Source organism: Lissotriton helveticus, chromosome 1_1 (assembly GCF_964261635.1).
Source record: "Lissotriton helveticus chromosome 1_1, aLisHel1.1, whole genome shotgun sequence".
NCBI lineage: Eukaryota > Metazoa > Chordata > Amphibia > Caudata > Salamandridae > Lissotriton > Lissotriton helveticus.
The window spans coordinates 1,012,199,781-1,012,221,392 of record NC_136057.1 but is presented as its reverse complement, the minus strand read 5'-3'; the positions used below and the strand labels follow the sequence as shown (position 1 = coordinate 1,012,221,392).

The window sequence follows — 21,612 nt, the reverse complement described above, 5'->3', positions numbered from 1 at the left end:
TTCTATATTTTGGACTCGATATTTTGGTTTGTCTATATTTTGGAATCGATATTTTGACCATTTACCATGCTCAACATGTGTCCAAGAGCGGTGACCATGCCGTATTGTCAGGATAACCACTGACAATGAAGGCTGGTGGCATTTACAGTCACTGCATGTACATTTTTTATTTTTTATATTCTTTTTTTTTTTTTTTTTCCAAAAACCTTTATTGTGCAGAAAGAAAAGAACAAATACGGGCCCACAACCGTCAGGCCGGCCACGATACATTAAGGCACAAGTGCAGGCAATACAACTCCTCAGCGGTAGCGGATGATAGAACAACAAGCATCAAATATTACGTCCAATAGAAACTTGGCGCCGAGGAGAAGGAGCATTTCAAGGTTAGGTTTTAAGGTTTTTCTTTTATCGTTTTTGAACCAAGTGAAAGCAATGAAGAATAAGACATAAAGAGAGCTGAGTCCATATAACAGCATCACGACATTGGCAGGCGGCTGCAAAACTGATAGCAACAATGGAAATCAAGTCCTCAAACAATATGGCGGTACAAAGCAAAAACAACCAAAACATCAGCCATCATTCGCACACCATACACAGCGCCGCCCCTCCCATCAACCCCTATTACGGACCCAGAAAAGAACAGGTTAAGAAAGCGCAGAAAAACAGAAAAATAAGGCCCATAGAAACTAAACAATGTAAAAGAAATCCCACCCCCCACCCAACAGCAATGCGGAGGCTACGGCCTACCCCCCCCCAGCAGAGTGTCTGTCGCCCATTAAAGAACCCGAAATTCAGACGAAGAAAGAAGAAAAAGGAAAAAGGAAGAAAAAGGAAAGAAAGACCCCTCACACTTGAGATATAGGGAGTAAGAAGGGATAGACGAATCCCCTTACCCCCAGAAAAGAAAAGAAAGGCGGGGAGGAGCCCACCCAATGTCAGAGCTCCCGGACTTCCCAGCCGCATATAACCTCTACGCCACGGACAACAGTAGATTCGGAGGACCGAGAACCCAAGGAGTATCAGAATCAGGCAGACCTAGAAGTCCGGGTCAGCGCAAATCAACATATCAAAATACGGTGCTGTCCGGGTCCTCACTAGTTAAGCAAACAGGACCAATAAGGGAAACACCCACAGTCTGGCCAGAACCACCAAATCCCACCAGACATGGCCATCGCGGAGAAGAGGGCCAATTGCACATGCTCCCGGGCTTCCCAACCGCAAATAAACTGTCCATCCCAAATACCATAGTACAGCACGAAACACAGGAGAGAAGGGGGAAAGTCAGCGTATAGAACAGCAGCACAAAATGAAGAAGCGCCCCCTCTCGAGTACCACTCGTCAGTCAAGCATCTGCCCATCGAGAAAAATACCCCCCTAGCCCCGGATAGCCCGAAAACGGATCCCAGAACATGGCCTCACCGGAGGGCCCGCCCCCATTTAAACGAAAAAACAAAATGGCCGTACACAACAGAAAGAAGATACCCAGAAGCAAAATGGATTGTATAAGCCACAAACAGCGCCAGCAATCAAAAGAAGCCGACCCGGAGGAGGGCCCTAATAACAGAATCTCGGCCTCCGCTGTCAACACCAGACCTAAAACACACAAGTTCCTTCCATAATCCGGCCACCCGAACTCACACAGGCCCGCACAGCTCCCACAACGTGTGACGGTAAATTCAAAAGACATTCAGTCAAGAGAGTATCTAAACATCCGTATCTGGAGTCACAGATCAATACAATAATCACAACCCCCACAACCAGAATAAAAACCAGGAGATAGCAATGTTATAGCAAATCGGGAAAAAGAAATGCATCCTGAGCAGCCAGCCAATCAAAATAGGTCAGTCCGGATCTCCGTCGTCTGTCCGAGCAAAGTCACGAGAAAGAACATCAGCCCTGGCCCGACCGGCGAATTCCAACCGGGGCCGGCCATCGCTGCGAGCACCCTCCAGGTAGAACAAAGGAGCAAGATGGCCGCTCCAAACAAGGAAGAAACCCAGGAGGCGTGGAGGAGCGTACCCGGTCACCATCAGTTCCAGCATCCACGTAGTTAGGCACCCTCTCCGCCATCGGACAGCACAGTCCCCACCGCTGTATAAAGACGGCTCCAAAGACAAAGACCCCAGGGGGAACCAGGCACCGGGAGGCCGATGAATATAGCCAGTGTAGGGAAGGAGTTACAGTTACCGATGTGGGGGGCAACATTGTAGCCAAAGCCTCACCAAGGAGAGAACCAGCAACATTACCGTCCGGGACACTGCACATCTCCGCCCGCACGTATTGCGTTCGTGTATCAATTCCAGACAGTGTCAGAGGTGGCAGGGGGTCAGCCTGTCCCGGCCGCGTTACACAAGGGGAAGCACCCTCAAGTTTCTCCGCCAGCACCTGAATGTTACGCCAGCATGTAGTCTCCAAATCCGCCAAGGCGAGCAGGATATCCCTATAAGTCAGGGTGTCCAGAATCAGCAGCCGGTCCTCAGCGAGCGGCGATGCCCCGGGGTCCGTCTCCAGCCCAGTAGCAGACCGGGCTGCGCGCGACAAAGATGGCGGGGCAGCCGTCGTTTCGTAATGAAAGGCAGGCGCCATTGCCGCCACTCAGGCAATCCGCAAGAACGAGAGGGAGGATGGGGGCGATCTCACCGTCTGGGGAGGCAGGCGTGAAACCTCCGACGATCAAGCAGCCCACAGCGAGGAGTTGTACAGCTTGAAAATCACCATGCCCTCATTGCCAATATGAGTGCCTTGCAGCCGAGAATCGCCCCAGGATGAAGGACGGCCAGGCGAGAAGCAGCAGAGCGGGGGGAAGTGCCGCACAGGAGCTCCAGTCATATAGAGACCCACCTCTGCCAAAGTGAGGCACTCTGCAGCAGAAGAGAAATAAAAAGACAGCGCCGAGATCACAGCAGACCCGTGGGCAACGGCACCTCCCCCGCTCGTCTCACCAGCTCGGCATCATGGCGTCCGGCGTTAGTATTTTTTTTAATATTCTAAATATGTAGCGTGGATCCAGCCATCATTCACCAGGACACCCCTGCTGTAGAGTTCTCCCGTCAAACACAAGCTTAATTTCGAATAAATATTTCTTAAAACAACCAACAGTCAACCTCCATTATAATTCAGCCTGTTACTACCTGAATGAATTGTTTAGTGTAATCCAAAGATGTCTGAATCATCTTGATATTCCTGTGGGTGTCCATTCTCTGAAGATTGACAACCTTATCAGTTCAAATAATTTGTACCAGTAACATGGCGAAGTCAATGAACTCTAGGCCCCAGCTGGCATGTTGCGATCTAAAGCTGTGACACGTGGTCTGAAGTTACACTTCTCATATCACCTCATTGTTTTCAATATACTAATTGCTATGAAGCTTTAAGCCTTGGTGGATGACCACCTTCCAGGACTCGTGCTTTTCAGTGATGTTCAATATTGAAATGGAAAACATTATAGAATATGCAGGTAGGCTCTGCATCAGGTAGACTGTTGGCATAAGTAGACAACATTATGATACATATTGTGGCAGACATTACTCCTCAAAGTTTGCACTAAGTCGCCCTCACACACACTCATTTTCACACTAATGATAATAATAACCATGGGGTTTACCGTGGTGGCTCTTCAAAGAGCAGGGCAGGGCAGGGCGGAGTTGTTTGCCCACTCCTAGTTCTCATGAAGCTTTGGCTGTCCCTTCCAGGCCGGACAAACCGCAATGCGCACTTTGTATGTTCTCCATGCAGGCTGCATTACAGTCTGCATGGAGAACATGCCCAGCCTCCCATTCTCTGGCTGAGCGCTGATCCATGGCGCTCAGACCAATCACAACGCTTGTGTTTGGCTATTGGGAGGCAGGGAGCCAGGTGCTTCGTGCTCTGGAAGCGGGCGAAGTAGAGGACTGAGAGGAGGAGATGGCGGCGGCAGACAGGTGAGTGAATTTGTATTTCTACACCCCTCCCCGCGACTTGCTCCCCCACCACTGTTACATACTAGCTGTCCCCGTGGTGTACACAGTTTATCATTATTTATTTCTAAAGTATTGAATGGTTTGTTTACTGGAAAAATTAAGCTATAGAAGCATATTGTCACTAAATAACATATTTCTACATAAGATAGTTGTACATAAGATCACAAAAAACGTTTTATTCCAGCAGTACATAAGATTTGAAATAGTCACAGTCACAGTGGTGGGACAAACTGGAGCTGGACATACCTAACAACATTGACGGGTAAATTTAGCTGTGGAAAATACATCAGGATTTTCAGTAAACTCGAAACGTAGCCAAAAAGAGAAAGGAGTCCTCAATTCTTTAGAGCTTCAGTTCAATTACATCACATGGTCAAATGACAGAGCAAAATGGTCAATTTTTGGCCAACAAAGATCCATGTAAGGAGGCACTGACTAATTATTATGATATGATTCGGAGATTAGCTTTGAATGACTTAAGCTAAATGAGGCAGTTAGTTCCTCAATGACTTCTATCGGTGCCCTCATCAATTCCTCAAATGGGTTTTTGGGGCATATTGTGCAAATTCTCAGGAATGCATTTCAATCAATGGTGTACCTCTCAATTCTGTACTAGTCGTAAGATTGAAATTGGTTGGTATCACTTACATAGATAAAGAGTCCATGAACTTTATGGCAGAGACACTAGCCACCACTAATTGACTCACCTGCTGTGGTTGCTAGAATTCCCACAAACAATCTCTGGTGATGTCTTCACTGTCAGCCGCTAAGGTCCCACACTGGTCCGCACGCAGATAGAAGCCATTGGGTGCCAGCACCGCCAGGAAGTTGTCCCCGTGGATCTCAATGTAGAAATTCAGCGGACAGTGCCCATCGATTGTAATGGCTCCACTATGTTGTACGTGCCAAAACTTGCCACCCTGAACTGGAAACAATAGTAGCAATACATTCATAAAAGTAGAAACCTAGGCTTATGGACAGTAACACTTTAGATAACAGTGTCTTAAGAGATCTAATGGAATGTTTATGCACTACTTCGATTATATGTTCCAAAGGAACTGAAGGCTAGTTTTGTAAGGCCCTTTCTACTCAACCTTAGTCTTAGCAACCCCTCCTCACTGGTACCTGCCACCTCAATTTGTTGGAGAAATACCAGTTCTTCCATTTACCCTGACTCTTCACTACTTGTGCTCTTCTCTGCTCACAAGTACTGTTGAGTGGTGTGCAACCGAGAAGTTGGCAGTCGAGACCCAGGAATTGATTGAGTTAGTGTGATTAGTATAAGTCCTCTTTGGTGTGTGAGGCTTAAGGTCAGCTACCTATAAGTGCGGACTCTGCATAGGAGACCTACTACATTGCTGAAAGCATGCCCTTGACCATAAGTCTGCTGTACACTAGAGACTTAGAACCTGTCTACCTCCCGCCCCTTCTGCCTTACCTCCAAAGTGATAAGTTCCTTGCCTGCACTGTGTCAGCTCAATGGTGAGGGGGTCAGGCTGGTTGCACTGAAGATCTCCTTGACACACAGACGAACCGATGTAGCCATAGCGGCTGCGCAGCAGAAGGTATGCACGATTACTCAGACGCAACACAAACTCTTCGTCTGGCCCTGTGTAGAATTGAGGGACAGAGTTAGTGGAATACCACAATCAATAAAGAAAACAATTTTCAACAGGCTTGGTAACGTCACAGTTTAGCAATTGATGCCAAGTCTATAGAAGAGAAAAGATTAAGTCAATGTGAGTGTGGATAAGCAAACTGGGCTAGTTGTACTATGGGAACTCTACATGTCAGGGCTCCATTAAACCCTCTCTTTCTCCTCTGAAGGCGGGGTTGCACAAAGCAGCAATGCTGGTATTGGTAAGTAGCCTATTTCATTATTTCTTCAATATTTAGACAGCAACACTTGCTTGGCTAGATGCCTATATTCACTTAAAATTGCCATTGTTTGTGTTCAACCTATATGTCAATTCCTGGATGACCGAGGAGGTTGAAAAAAAGCTTACCTAAATACTTAAACTAAAATATATTTAGGACAGTGCATAAATAAACAGGGAGCAGGTCCTGTATATCAAGGTCTGTGTTGAAGAAGAACGGTCCCCAGGGCCAAATGGAATACCTAGGGATGTAAGAATACATGCTCAGAACTGAAAAAGGTCTACTGACATCTCCAATATGGAGCTATGGCTGTCCAAGGCTGTCAGAACCCCTTTCAGAGCCTCACGGTGCACGCAGGGGTTACTGGGCCCAGCCGTGGAAGTTGAAACAATTTACTCCTGATATCCCGGGGTCGACCTACTATGGATCCTGAGCAACTGGGCCGAGTGCCCCTTCTGCGCTTGACTCTCAGTGGTAGCTGTGGTAGAGCAGTCCAAGGTGCCCTTGAGGGGGAAGTGTGAATATTGGTTAGTGAACACGTCTCATAACTCGAAGCACGCATGGCTGAGTCAATAAATTAATGTCCAGTCAAATACTTATTTTTATAATAAAAAAGTATTTTATTTCTAACTCTGCACATTTAAAGCAATGTTACGACATAAATAAACATTACCAGATTTCCACTTGAAGTCGAGGTTCTAGGGTTTCGCTAGCAAATCCCTTTCCCACCTGCTCTTTGTAATATGGTAGGGGTTATTCCTCATTGACTAGTGGTCACATCCAGAGAATGTTCACTAGTAGGCCTTAACATAAGAGTCTACTCTGATTCTTAGCAAAAGTAGTCAAAAGTGTCTTGGCACTGCAGCATCCATAGCAACAAGTCCCCCAAGGACCAATTGGTCTGTAACCAGTCTTACCTGCTCCAGCAGTGAGGAAGCTTGCAGTGTCTGAGTGAGTTCCTCGAACACGGGCACTCACAAAGCTCCAATCAAGTTTGAAGGTTCTTTTTATACAAAAGGGGCAACAGTGGTACAGCAGTCGCACATCTCTATTTAGAGCAGTACCAGATAAATAAATCTACAAAGGGGCTCTAAACCCTATAACACACCTGTTGGCTCGATGTGTGTATCTGGACCAGAGAAAAACAATATTTACCCAGCTCAGACACGAACAAACCAAAGAATTGTGGAGCACTCCTACAATGTATATGATATTGATTGTATTGGTCTAGGTAAATGAGGGTGACTGTTCATACGTTTCAAATGCACAGAACATTTTTCCAATTACCAATATAGTTAGATACTCAAAGAAATCCATCAAAACTTCAAATATTAAAGTGAATGGTATGTTCACTTGTTCCTGTTATCACAAAAAATCACAAACAATATCATAACCATAATTACAATTTTTCAACATTAACTACAGATATATTGATAGTGATGCTTCATAGATGGTTTCACCCAACACAAGGCTGATTAGATGATATCACAGAAAAGAGAAAACATTGATAAAAACAATAATGTATTCAAAATGATTAAAAAAGGAAATAAAAGTGACAAACAGTTTTGGCGCACATTTAATGTGTTGCATTCATTACCATGTAACCTCCATAACACCTCGAGAAAATGCTGCCCGTTGCGGGCCCCCAGGGACCCCGGTGGGGTAGTGCACATGGGGGGTACCTATGGTACCTCCCTGCAGTTCCATGCAAAACATGGCAGGCACCGCGCGGTGCCTGCCATGTTGTGTATGGAAGTGCATGACATGCCTTCCTGGCATTGTGGCGGGCCGTGCTGAGTGCACCGCCCGCCACAATGTCAGGAATGCAGGATGCGCCCACCTGTGTGGCAGGTGCATCCTAATGTATGTAACGGGACCCTCGCACCGATGGCGAGCGGTCTCATTCCACAAAAGGATGGCGGGCGGACAAAGTCCACCCGCCATCCTAATGGGCACCTAAGTTTTCCACATGGAGCCGAAAAGTCAATCAACTGAATGGATGCACTATGTTAAAAAGTAAGTAGTACTACCTGTAACTTTAAGAAAAAATAATACATTTGATTACCTATAGCTAAACAAATATTTGGATCTGTAGAATAGTACAGGTCTAGAAGCCTTCTTATAAGCCGACTGAATCATAATAGCCTCTAAGAGAAAATGTAACATGATGTTGAAGATAAGTCAGGCAAGGCCACATAGCCACATAGGTCAGATGGCAAATGTGCGAAGCAGTAACTGGCCTACAGCTTAAATATTCCAAAGAATTATACCTGCTCTACCGAATCATACTCAAATGCTGATCCTGCGAAAAAGCGTATACATCTGTGTTTGGTGTCTTTTGCAATCGAATGCACATAAAATCCAGTAAAAAAAAAAACAGAGCTGCCAAGTTCTGAAAGCCAAAATGTATTAAGAATACTAATAAATACTGTTCCTCCAACGATTGTTGAAATTAAATAGGTAAACTGGCACTGAACATAATTCCCATAACATATTTGAGAAGTATAATATCTATAGAATGACACTATAAGTCACCACCACTCCAAACATTGATAATATCTAGTAACAAAACGACTGATTTTAGCAAAGAAAGGGCGGTCTAAAGTTGCATTTACTATAACAACAAGGATAGACTACCAAGGGGAGTAAACACCATTACCTACCTGCAAAAATGATGATAAGAGTACGCAGCCCTCAGAATATTAGGGACCTTGATAAGTCCTTTTTGGTATCTGTAAAGGTAACAAAGAGCATGCAAAGTGTGTCGTAAAAGTAAAGCCAAGGAGGGTTGACAGCATGCGGGATGCGCAGCAGCACCCTGCAAGTGGGTTATTTTATGAGCTTACGCCGCCAGCTCCAGCAGCAATTGGAGGTGCTCCACAGAAGGGAAAGTGTTGGATAGCGTAGTGGTAAAAATTACTATTCCAACTGCAGAAAGTGCAACAGTAGGGAAAGTGTTGGATAGCGTAGGGGTAACAATTACTATTCCCACTCCAGAGAGTGCAACAGTAGGGAAAGTGTTGGATAGCGGAGGGGTAGAAATTACTATTCCAACTCCAGAGAGTGCAACAGTAGGGAAAGTGTTGGATAGCGTAGGGGTAAAAATTACTATTCCAACTGCAGAAAGTGCAACAGTAGGGAAAGTGTTGGATAGCGTAGGGGTAACAATTACTATTCCCACTCCAGAGAGTGCAACAGTAGGGAAAGTGTTGGATAGCGGAGGGGTAGAAATTACTATTCCAACTCCAGAGAGTGCAACAGTAGGGAAAGTGTTGGATAGCGCAGGGGTGAAAATTACCATTCCCACTCTAGAGAGTGTAACAGTAGGGAAAGTGTTGGATAGCTGAGGGGTAAAAATTACTATTCCCACTCCAGTGAGTGAAACAGTAGGGAAAGTGTTGGATAGCGTAGAAGTAAAAATTACTATTCCCACTCCAGAGAGTGCAACAGTAGGGAAAGTGTTGGATAGCGTATGGGTAAAAATTAGTATCCCCACTCCAGTGAGTGAAACAGTAGGGAAAGTGTTGGATAGCGTAGGGGTATAAATTACTATTCCAACTCCAGAGAGTGCAACAGTAGGGAAAGTTTTGGATAGCGCAGGGGTAAAAATTACTATTCCCACTCTAGAGAGTGTAACAGTATGGAAAGTGTTGAATAGCGTAGGGGTACAAATTACTATTCCAACTGCAGAAAGTGCAACAGTAGGGAAAGTGTTGGATAGCGTAGGGGTAACAATTACTATTCCCACTCCAGAGAGTGCAACAGTAGGGAAAGTGTTGGATAGCGGAGGGGTAGAAATTACTATTCCAACTCCAGAGAGTGCAACAGTAGGGAAAGTGTTGGATAGCGCAGGGGTGAAAATTACCATTCCCACTCTAGAGAGTGTAACAGTAGGGAACGTGTTGGATAGCTGAGGGGTAAAAATTACTATTCCCACTCCAGTGAGTGAAACAGTAGGGAAAGTGTTGGATAGCGTAGAAGTAAAAATTACTATTCCCACTCCAGAGAGTGCAACAGTAGGGAAAGTGTTGGATAGCGTATGGGTAAAAATTAGTATCCCCACTCCAGTGAGTGAAACAGTAGGGAAAGTGTTGGATAGCGTAGGGGTATAAATTACTATTCCAACCCCAGAGAGTGCAACAGTAGGGAAAGTTTTGGATAGCGCAGGGGTAAAAATTACTATTCCCACTCTAGAGAGTGTAACAGTATGGAAAGTGTTGAATAGCGTAGGTGTCAGGCGACGTCTTCCTCAGGGTCTGTCGTGAAGTTATAAGGGCCCACCTCTCGATACCTCCAATTCCGAATGTAATTACTACACAGAATCTTGGAGTGATCAAGCGAGGGGAAAAAGGAATTGGGAAGGGAACTGCGGGGAAGAAGATCTGAAAAGGAAAAGTTAGTAACAAAATATTCTGCAAATTCTAAGTTAGCTATAACCTTTGTGGAGATTCTAAAACACAAGCCTATAAACAAGCTCTCTCTAATAATCCAGAAAGCTTCTTACACAGTAGTATTCAACATATAACACTTTATTAATTATGCTGTTTAATTTTCAATCACTTGTGAATAGCGAATTCAATCTCTTGTGAATTGCGACAGATTCTTCATCAAAGAAATAACAACACACTTCAGCAAATAAACTCCTTTACCAAAGTTTTGAAGGACAAGCTAAATGATTACCTCATAAACATCATTAACAAGAAATAACCCATTTGACCTATAAGCCAGACATCACAAGAAGGGAATGCGCCTAGACAATCTTGCAATAGAAACAGCTTTTACGCGCATTCAAATATGCTTTGCGTTCCCCCTGAAACACTATCAACAACCCTTGCCAGCAATGGATTGCGATTATCTACTTGAGGAATAAAACATTAAAGGATACGAACTTTCTTAGTTTTAGAAATCACTTATAATGCATTTGGCAGCTTTAAATATCACCTTTGCAAATTTTCAACATAATTAGCCAAGAACTGGGAACCAGGAATTCCTATTCCCTACCTGTAGAGTACGACCTACTCTACTACTCAGATGGATGAGAAATCCCCTTGAAACGCTCCAACTTGGTTCTTGAAGGCTGGAAAGCTGAAAACGGAGCAAGCTGGAAAACTGCCACGCCCCCTGCAATGAACACCGAAAGCCTCCGGTGAAATCCCACTCCAAAACGCTGGGCAGTAGGAAACAGGAAAGGGAGCAGGAAGAAACCACAGCCACTCCCTAGGAACTATCCAGAATAGTGAGCACAGGAGGCAGGGCGCGGTCGCGTAAGTTAGCGTGCCTTCGGCGCTTACGCACGCGACCCGACAACCAAACCTCACGCATTACGCGTGAGCATGCCAAACCTCACGCATTACGCGTGAGCATGCGAAACCTCACGCATTAGGCGGAAACACAGTAAAACAGCAGCTAAGGACAGGGAAACCTGCGCAAACCTACAAACATGGATGCAACTTAACAGCACAAGCAGGTTTGAAGCACATCAGCCACCAACGCCCTCTCAAAGAGGACTGATGCATTTTGCCACAAGGGCAACTCCGAAAGCAGAGTGGGGCGGGCCCTAGACCACCAGCCACCCTAGCCCTGACAGTACACCCCCCTCCCAAGAGTGGTCTAGGGCCCGGCTTTAGAGGGTGGAGGAGGTGGAAACGGCGTATCAAGCGTGGAGCATGAACATTGTCAGCCGGTTCCCAGGAATCATTCTCAGCACCGTATCCCTTCCAGGAGACAAGGTACCACAACTTGGAACCCCGACGTCTAGAATCCAAAATGTCTCGTACCTCATATTCCCAACTACCATGAACTAAAATCGGAGCTGGACGGGGAGCCAGATTCTGATTAGCAGGTTTAAGGAGGGAAGTATGAAACACTGGATGAATTCGTAGAGACCTAGGCAACAACAACTTGAATGTCACAGGGTTCACCTGTCGAAGAACTGGGTAAGGACCAATGTACTTAGGTTGAAACATACTTTTGTGTTTGAAGCTTAAGTTCTTCGTAGACAACCAAACTTTATCCCCAGGGGCATACGCAGGACCTGAACGATGTTTTTTGTCATATTGCTCCTTGTATTTCTTCTTGCTTTGTAACAAACGATCCTGAATTTGACGGTGAATAGTTTGCATAAGTTGTACAGAGTCTCTAACTGCTGGTACACCACTATCGTCTTTAGCCATAGTCAACGGTATGGTGTTAGGTTCATAGCCATAGAGTGCCTGGAACGGAGAGGAACCGGTTGATGAATGCAGCGAAGTGTTATACGCAAATTCAGCAATCCAAAGCAAATCCAACCAAGATTTCTTAGAGTCCGTAACATAACACCTCAAGTATTGTTTCAAAGTTTGGTTCAGTCTTTCAGTCTGCCCATCAGTTTGGGGGTGATAACTAGTGGACATGTTGGAAGTGATGTGTAGATCTTTACACCATTGTTGCCAGAACTTGGAAGAGAATTGAGACCCTCGATCCGAAAGCAAGACTGAAGGCAGTCCATGTAAGCGCACCACATGTCGCATAAATATTTGTGCTAACTGTCCCGCAGTGGGTAGCTGCTTACAAGGGATGAAATGAGCATATTTGGTTAAACTGTCCACAACCACTAGAATCACAGTATGTTGTTGAATTGGTGGTAAATCAGTAATGAAATCCAAAGAAATATGTTTCCATGGTTCAGTTGGTGTAGGTAGAACCTGTAGAAAACCTTTAGGCTTAGTGTGATCGGATTTAAATCTTGCACAGACCTCACAATCATTAGCCATTTTCAGCACATCCTTTTGCAGCGTGGGCCACCAAAACATCTTTTGTATTTTTTCCACAGTCTTTCGAGGGCCTGGGTGCCCAGCCATAGGATGTGAATGTAACCAGTTAAACACAGTTTCTTGTAATTGCAAAGAGGGCAGATAAACTTGCTTTCCATGGAAAGGTATGCCTTCTTTGATGGTTTGGTTAACATTGGAGTTCAGCCATGATTTCCACTGAGAAGAAGGAAAATTTTCATGAATATTCTCCAAAAATTGGTCTGCCGAAAGTACATTGATTACTTTGCCTGGATCGATTATTGGTTGAGGAGTTCCTTCAAAGCGATGCAAAGAAGAGTCTTTTCTGGACAAGGCATCAGCTTTCTTGTTGTCTTGACCTGGACGGAAGGTAATTATGAAGTCATATTCGGCAAAGAACATCATCCACCTGAGTTGCCTCGGGGTCAACATTCTGGCTGAGCTCATAAACTGTAAATTTCTATGATCAGTGTACACGGTTACAGTAAATTTCGCTCCCATTATGTAATGTCTCCATTCTTTGAAGGCTTCTAGAATCGCTAGTAGTTCCTTTTCAGCTATTACATAGTTTTGTTCTGCGGGATTTAGTTTTCGAGACATGTAGGCAACTGGATGCATTTGACCGGTAGTGTGATGTCTTTGAGAGAGAATAGCTGCTATAGCTACATCAGAGGCGTCAGCTTCAATGATAAAGGGTTCCTCTACATTGGGATGCATGAGAACAGGAGCTTCAGTAAAGGCTCTTTTTAACTTCTGGAATGCATGTTCAGCTTCTGTGGACCATTCAAAGTTCACCTTCTTCCTTAACAACCGTGTGATGGGAGCTACCACAGCAGAAAAATGATCAATGAAGCGGCGATAAAAATTCGCAAATCCCAAAAAGCACTGTATGTCTCGAACAGATGTCGGAGTGGGCCAATCAGCAACAGCTTTGATCTTTCTGTCGGTCATTTTCATCCCAGTAGGAGTGAGGAGAACTCCCAAAAATTCAACTTCCCGAACATGGAAATCACATTTAGATAATTTGCAGTACAAATTATGAGATTGCAGAGCGTTCAAAACCTTTCTGACGTGCCCTTCATGATCAGCTTCGGAATCAGAATAGATCAAAATATCGTCTATATAGACAATAACAAAAAGATCCAAAAATTCTTTCAAGGCATCATTCAAAAAGAACTGAAAAGCTGCTGGTGCATTGCACAGCCCGAATGGCATCACCAAGTACTCAAACAATCCATATCGGGTTTTGAAAGCAGTCTTCCATTCATCACCTTGCCTGATACGAACCAAGTGGTAGGCTCCTCTGAGGTCCAATTTAGTGTAGATTTCTGCCCTTTTAACTTGGTCCAAAAGAACAGGGATGAGAGGCAATGGATACTTATTTTTGACTGTGATCTTATTCAACGCCCTATAATCGATGCAAGTCCTCAATTCCCCATTAGCTTTCGGAATGAAAAATAAAGGAGACGCTGCCGGAGACTTGGAAGGGCGGATGAATCCATTCTCTAGATATTGGTCGAGATATTCTCTCAAATGCTGGTTTTCTTTTTCAGATAAAGCATAAATGCGACAATTTGGGACACTTGATCCAGGTACTAGATCGATCTGACAGTCATAACTTCGATGAGGAGGAAGGAGAGCTGCCTTAACTTCACTGAAGACTTCTGCGAAGTCCTTGTAGACTTTAGGTAACAATGTTTCTTTTTCCTCGGCTGTGGCCAATTGACTTAGAGTTGGTTTTGGGGCATTAAGACAAGAAGAATGACAAAAATCAGACAGAAAAACCAGTTCTCTCTTTCGCCAATCTATGGTTGGATTGTGTAAGCAAAGCCAAGGCATTCCTAGAATAAACCCATACTGAGGTGCTTGGATAACATCAAATTGAAGCTCCTCCTTATGTATTTGTTGCTTAGCATCTTCACAGCACATAACAACCTTAGAAGTTTGCATGGTTACTGGCCCTCCAGCTAGAATTTTTCCATCCACCGCTTGCACTATTTCTGGAGTCTCTTTTTGTTCACAGATGATTCCTAAGCGTTGGGCAGTTTCTAAATCTACAAAATTCCCTGTAGCTCCAGAATCAACTAAAACTTCCATTTGACATGTTTCATGACTTATCCTGATTTGTACGGCCAATCTGAAATGAGCTTTGTAGTTAGAGACACATGAGTTCACAGAAGGGAAGGCAATGGTACCCAAGAGATCTCCCTTCAAACATCTTGGGCCAATTAGTTTTCCGATTTTAGATCTGTTTTTTCCAAAGCTGCTGACTTACTAGAGTTAGGAAATTTTCCCTTTGGCTTAGTTAAGCAGTCCTTCACGAAGTGACCCTTTCGACCACAATAAAGGCATTGTCCATTCTTTCGACGATTGTCTTTCTCATCTTTTGACAATGGTTGTCTTAAAGTTCCTATTTCCATAGGCTCCGAACCAGTTTCAGAATTTGTAGATTGAGGCCTAGATTTAACTTCTGATCTCCAGTTTGGTTTGTCTGTTCTTTTTTTATCTGATCTCCGTTCAGAGAGCCTGTGGTCTAAACGCAGTGTTAGATTAATCAATTCAGAGCAAATTACTGGTTGAGGATCAATTTGTGCCAAAACATCTTTTAGATCGTCTTTTAGACCTTGATAAAAGAGGGCAGCTCTTTTTTCTTCTGGCCAAGAAGTTTCAGCGATTAACCTGTTGAAGTGAGACAAGTAAGAAACAAGGTCCCTATTGCCTTGTCTCAACTGTAGTAGTTCTCTATCTGCAGATAAAGTAACAGTTCTGCGATCAAAAACCTTTTCAAATTCTTCCACAAACCTTTTCCAGTTGTAAAGCAGAGTGTCATCTTGTCTGAACAAAGGAACTGCCCAGTTTGCGGCATCTCCGGTCAAATAGGAAATTAAAAACGCAATTTTAGACTGTGGGGTTGGAAACGCAGCTGGTCTACAAGCAAAATGCAACTCTATCTGGGTCAAAAAGATTTGCACCTTAGAGGGGTCCCCAGAAAAACGTTCAGGAGCTGCCAAAGGAATCTGGGGGGGTACTGTAACAGCTATGTTTGTATTTCCTCTGCTAGCACCAGTTTCTTGAAACTCTTCCGGAAGAGGAGTACTCTGTAATTGAATATTGTCCACCTTAGCTGCCAACAAAGCAGTTACATCCATGGTTTCCTTTAAGTCTGCTTGTATACGCATAATTGCAGACATTAAATCATTGATGGTGGCCATTATGACTTCACGTACAGACCAGGGGGAAAATAATTCGTGGGCTCACTATTCTGTCAGGCGACGTCTTCCTCAGGGTCTGTCGTGAAGTTATAAGGGCCCACCTCTCGATACCTCCAATTCCGAATGTAATTACTACACAGAATCTTGGAGTGATCAAGCGAGGGGAAAAAGGAATTGGGAAGGGAACTGCGGGGAAGGAGATCTGAAAAGGAAAAGTTAGTAACAAAATATTCTGCAAATTCTAAGTTAGCTATAACCTTTGTGGAGATTCTAAAACACAAGCCTATAAACAAGCTCTCTCTAATAATCCAGAAAGCTTCTTACACAGTAGTATTCAACATATAACACTTTATTAATTATGCTGTTTAATTTTCAATCACTTGTGAATAGCGAATTCAATCTCTTGTGAATTGCGACAGATTCTTCATCAAAGAAATAACAACACACTTCAGCAAATAAACTCCTTTACCAAAGTTTTGAAGGACAAGCTAAATGATTACCTCATAAACATCATTAACAAGAAATAACCCATTTGACCTATAAGCCAGACATCACAAGAAGGGAATGCGCCTAGACAATCTTGCAATAGAAACAGCTTTTACGCGCATTCAAATATGCTTTGCGTTCCCCCTGAAACACTATCAACAACCCTTGCCAGCAATGGATTGCGATTATCTACTTGAGGAATAAAACATTAAAGGATACGAACTTTCTTAGTTTTAGAAATCACTTATAATGCATTTGGCAGCTTTAAATATCACCTTTGCAAATTTTCAACATAATTAGCCAAGAACTGGGAACCAGGAATTCCTATTCCCTACCTGTAGAGTACGACCTACTCTACTACTCAGATGGATGAGAAATCCCCTTGAAACGCTCCAACTTGGTTCTTGAAGGCTGGAAAGCTGAAAACGGAGCAAGCTGGAAAACTGCCACGCCCCCTGCAATGAACACCGAAAGCCTCCGGTGAAATCCCACTCCAAAACGCTGGGCAGTAGGAAACAGGAAAGGGAGCAGGAAGAAACCACAGCCACTCCCTAGGAACTATCCAGAATAGTGAGCACAGGAGGCAGGGCGCGGTCGCGTAAGTTAGCGTGCCTTCGGCGCTTACGCACGCGACCCGACAACCAAACCTCACGCATTACGCGTGAGCATGCCAAACCTCACGCATTACGCGTGAGCATGCCAAACCTCACGCATTAGGCGGAAACACAGTAAAACAGCAGCTAAGGACAGGGAAACCTGCGCAAACCTACAAACATGGATGCAACTTAACAGCACAAGCAGGTTTGAAGCACATCAGCCACCAACGCCCTCTCAAAGAGGACTGATGCATTTTGTCACAAGGGCAACTCCGAAAGCAGAGTGGGGCGGGCCCTAGACCACCAGCCACCCTAGCCCTGACAGTAGGGGTACAAATTACTATTTCAACTGCAGAGAGTGGAACAGTAGGGAAAGTGTTGGATAGCATAGAAGTTAAAAATAACATACTTATAAATAAAATAATTTCTTTAAATAATTAATTAATTCATCATTAAATAACTCTAGACTATTTACAAATACCAATAAATAATAAAAACATAGTTACCAATAAATAATTAATTAACAATAAATTATTAATAAATAATAATTATTAAATATTAATTACCAATTAATACACATTGAACAATAAAATATTTAAAATAAAAACATATTATTAAACATGAATTACCAATTATTCATTACTTATTCATATATTAATAAAAGATATCAATACATAATATTGCATACCATTTAATTACCAATTAATAATTAAACAATTTATACATTTTCATAACCAAAAAATTGTAATTTTAAATATTTACCAATGAATAATTAATGTGCAATAAATTAATTATCTATACCCAACTATAAATGTAATAACTTAATTAGATTTCAATTAATTCCAACTCTATTCCCCTATAAACGCCCAACACACTCCAATAATAAAATAATACACTTAACATAATTATCAATTAATCAATTAATAAAACTGTATTACCAATTAATAAAAATAATTACCAACTAATAATTAATTAACAATAATATAATTATCAATACCAATTAATGAAAATACATTATTACTTAATTACCTTTAAATTACTTACCACCCTATTCCCCTATATACCCACAACCCGCTATAGAACTTCAACACAAAACGTAATTACAATATATAATTCCTAAAAATCAATAATTAATTTAGTATAATTAAAATACTTCCCATCCTATTTCCCTATCAAAACATTAATAACATATAAAAATGGTATACATATATTTTAAAACCAGTAGAACACTTAACAAAAAACATATAACACATACATATTAAATACATAATAAAATACATATCAATAATATAAATATTGGTATTAGTAACAGCGATATATAAGATATCGATATTACTAACTTCGATATTACTAACATCGATATTAAAGAAATCGATATTACTTACCTTAGGTTCGATATTCTGTCCATCGATATTCTGTCCATCGATATTCTGTCTCTTCGATATTATCACCTCGATATTATTGTAGGTCGATATTTAATTTTTGATATTTTGACTGCTAACCCTCCCTTCTTCAGTATGTCCCACCTAGCTCACAGGAATACAGCAATATAGAAATCTGTCTGGGGGATTAGTGTATTTCTCATGTCTTCACTAGGCAGGTCTTGGTTTCCAAAAATGGAACCCAGAGTCCTCCATCTAATGTGCAATTAAAGGCACAATTGCACTCAGCACACACACTAACCAGTACTGTTACCTCCATGCATTGTGCCACCCTAGGGACACATACATTCAGCACACATATTCACTATGCGCACTGCCCTGTACTTTAGCCTTTCTGTAGTGTGTTATGGTGTGTCACTTGCAGGCATACACTGCTAGCACACAAATTCACTATGTGTGCTGCACAACAGTACACACACACACCCAGTACATGCAATCACCACACATGCACAGCACAGCACTACATTCTTCATGTAATGTACTTCTTGCAGGTATACATATACCCAATACATGCACTCACCATGCACACATTACACAGCACTTCTCTTTACCTGTGTTGTACTTTTCTCAGGCACATATATATCCAGCCCAAAGTTAGCACTCCTCTGATGTGCAGCACTTTACATCTAATCGATGTAAGCCAAGGGTGAGTTAACCACACAGCAGCGGAACATTTAAAAAGTGAGTGGGCCTTACTCCAGTGACACAGGCTAAAAAGGACTTGTTCATTCCTGCTGACCACTACACGTTATGCTGCCGCCACTTTGGCCTTGTTGCTTAGCTTCTAGTAATAATAATTCCTATTTGTTAAGTGTGAACATATCACCCCATTAAGGGTTTCAAGGCGTATGGGGCCGTTGGGGACATTAAGGGGCAGATTCCGATTCGGTAAACTAATCGTACGACCGAATCAAATCCGTAGCCCTTTCCGTACGACTCGTACAATTCCGTCCGAATCGCGTAGTACGATTCGTTTGAAAAATATACGACCGAATCGTTGCGAACCGTACGAAAAGCAAGGGAAAATCCGTACGACACGGACCCTCACAGTGAACTATATGAATCGTAAACATGCTGTACGACCCAACAAGTACGATCCGGACCAGGGAATGAGAATGCAATTCGTACGGAAAACGTCGAGTATGAGCGATTCGTACGGAGAGCCACACAATCACATACGCACCGTAGCCCTGCAATCATGGGGTGTACGCACCGAACCCCTATGCACCATACCCCTACGCACCGTACCCCTGCAATCATGGTGTGTACGCACCGTACCCGGGGGGGAGGGGTCCATTTCGTACACGGTTCGAGTCGAAATCTGCTTTTTCGGACGTTTTGAGCTCCCGTAGAAAAAGAGTCGTACGGAGTTTTGACGAGACGAATCGTACTTGCTGGGTCGGAAAATGCTGCTTTGATCGGTACGGACGGCGCGCACTGCGTGTTCCGAATGCGATTCGTATGGATTTTTAAGTCGTATGGTCTTTCGTACGATTCGTACGGACATCTGCTTTGGGTCCGAATCGTACTTCATCGTATGTACGGGGACGTTTAAGGGTACGATTCGTACGGGAAATATGCTCTGTCCTGCTATTTGTAAGGGATTTTACAGAATCGGAATCGGACCCTAAGTGAGCTATTTACCAGAGCCTTCCACCACTACGAGGGTATCGCTTTGGGTTCCCCTACTGGTCCAACACCCTGAAACAGGCCTATGTCATGGCGCATACGCATGATCCGTGTTTGCCTATGACAACAAAAATTTTCCATCCCAACAAAGGCCAGTTGTGTGCAGTGTGCAGTGACGACTTTAAATTGGAGGCAGGTCTTCCCTGGTATCAAACTGTTTCGTACTGGATGTGACACACACAGGATGAGTCATATGGTGTAGGACTTTTACATCATGTCCATAATATCAAGGGACAATTGCATTGCACTAACTACATCACAGATAAGTACATCAGGACTCTTTTTATGTATATTTACATTGGGAGTCATTAGAGTCATTTATATTGTTGATAAATATATTTATATATTTAATTAGCATCATTATAATGACTCTCTCTCTAACAAGAGGGGTCAAAGGGAGTAAAAAATTATAACCGGAAGAGGGATTACCACCCACATGAACCACACACTAATAAATAGTTATGGTATGTTATGTGATTTGTAAAGCGCATGGCTGCCTCAGCAACGGGGCGTCCCAGCGCTAGTGTCATCAGAAAGCCACAACTGTGAAAGAGAGACCCGGGGAAAAAGAAGATGACAAGTAGGACATTTAGATCTATATCTATATACCTATAAACATATCATTATGTGTGTGTGTGAATGTCTGTGCATATGTATACAAAAGGTGGGTAAATGGGGATTGGGAAGATGCAAATCTTTAGTATTTGATGACGCACTGGATGGCTCAGAGTGCTCCCTTTTTTTTGCATATATATATATTTATACACTGAAGAAAAAAACGAAGGTTAAAGTGATGTTATAGTTAAATGAAATTTCAGTGACAACGTAATGTTTTCAATTAAAAAAAACACTCTGAAATTCACCAGTTATAGTTATCTCTCTCCAGTAAATATAACTTGTGCCCTATGGTAACTATAAATTGTGTTCCCGCCATGCAGACTGTCATCATTTATGTAATTTCGAATGTTGCAGTTATGTCATAGAACATGTAATGAGCGCTGTAATATGTAGGATAATTGGCTGTGCTTGGTGAAGTTTGGGTTTGCAATCCCACTTTTTGTCGTCCCCACTTGGCGGATCACCTCTAAACGTTCCAGGAAGAAACTGAGGTGGATAAACAATTTTGGGGAAATGTTAGTGAAGATTCATCAAATGGTACTAAAGTTATAAGCAACCAAAGAATGCCCTTCCTATGGAAACACAGATCTATGTATAACTGCACAGCGGCGATTGCCAGTGGGTAATATATATATATAAACAGACGGCACTGAGTCATTAAATACACAGAAGTATCCAACCAAAGGTCCCGATCACGTTGATCTCCATGTAGCCAATGCCATCAAATAATTTTTGGAACCAATTTTATTGTGTCGGTTTTGCAGCCCCAGACAAGAACGAAATAGTAGCATGATCTCACAATCCATGAATACTGATCACTCATGACAGAGCAATTAATTCTCTGGATGACCTATCTAAGTGGTCTTACAAGAACATGAAACAATAAGGGCTACAGTATTCATGACACTAAGCTGGACAGAAATACATTGAAACAATATTGATGAAGTCAGATAGAGGAAACT

The 21,612-nt window shown here is 42.9% G+C and overlaps 1 protein-coding gene across 3 annotated transcripts in view; it reads right to left on the bottom strand.

Annotated features, from left to right (window-relative positions):
* FSCN3 (fascin actin-bundling protein 3) overlaps positions 1-21,612 on the bottom strand; it is a 305,725-nt gene that overhangs the window by 38,887 nt on the left and 245,226 nt on the right. For 2 of the 3 annotated variants that reach the window (XM_078656097.1, XM_078656093.1), the window contains exons 5-6: positions 5,398-5,568; positions 4,667-4,884 (exon numbers count right to left, since the gene is read on the bottom strand). In XM_078656097.1, the coding sequence (XP_078512223.1) occupies positions 4,679-4,884; positions 5,398-5,568 (377 nt within the window). In that variant the 3' untranslated portion in view covers positions 4,667-4,678. Of the gene's footprint in view, positions 1-4,666; positions 4,885-5,397; positions 5,569-21,612 lie in introns of those variants that run through there. The other variant, XM_078656104.1, reaches the window with a different exon arrangement.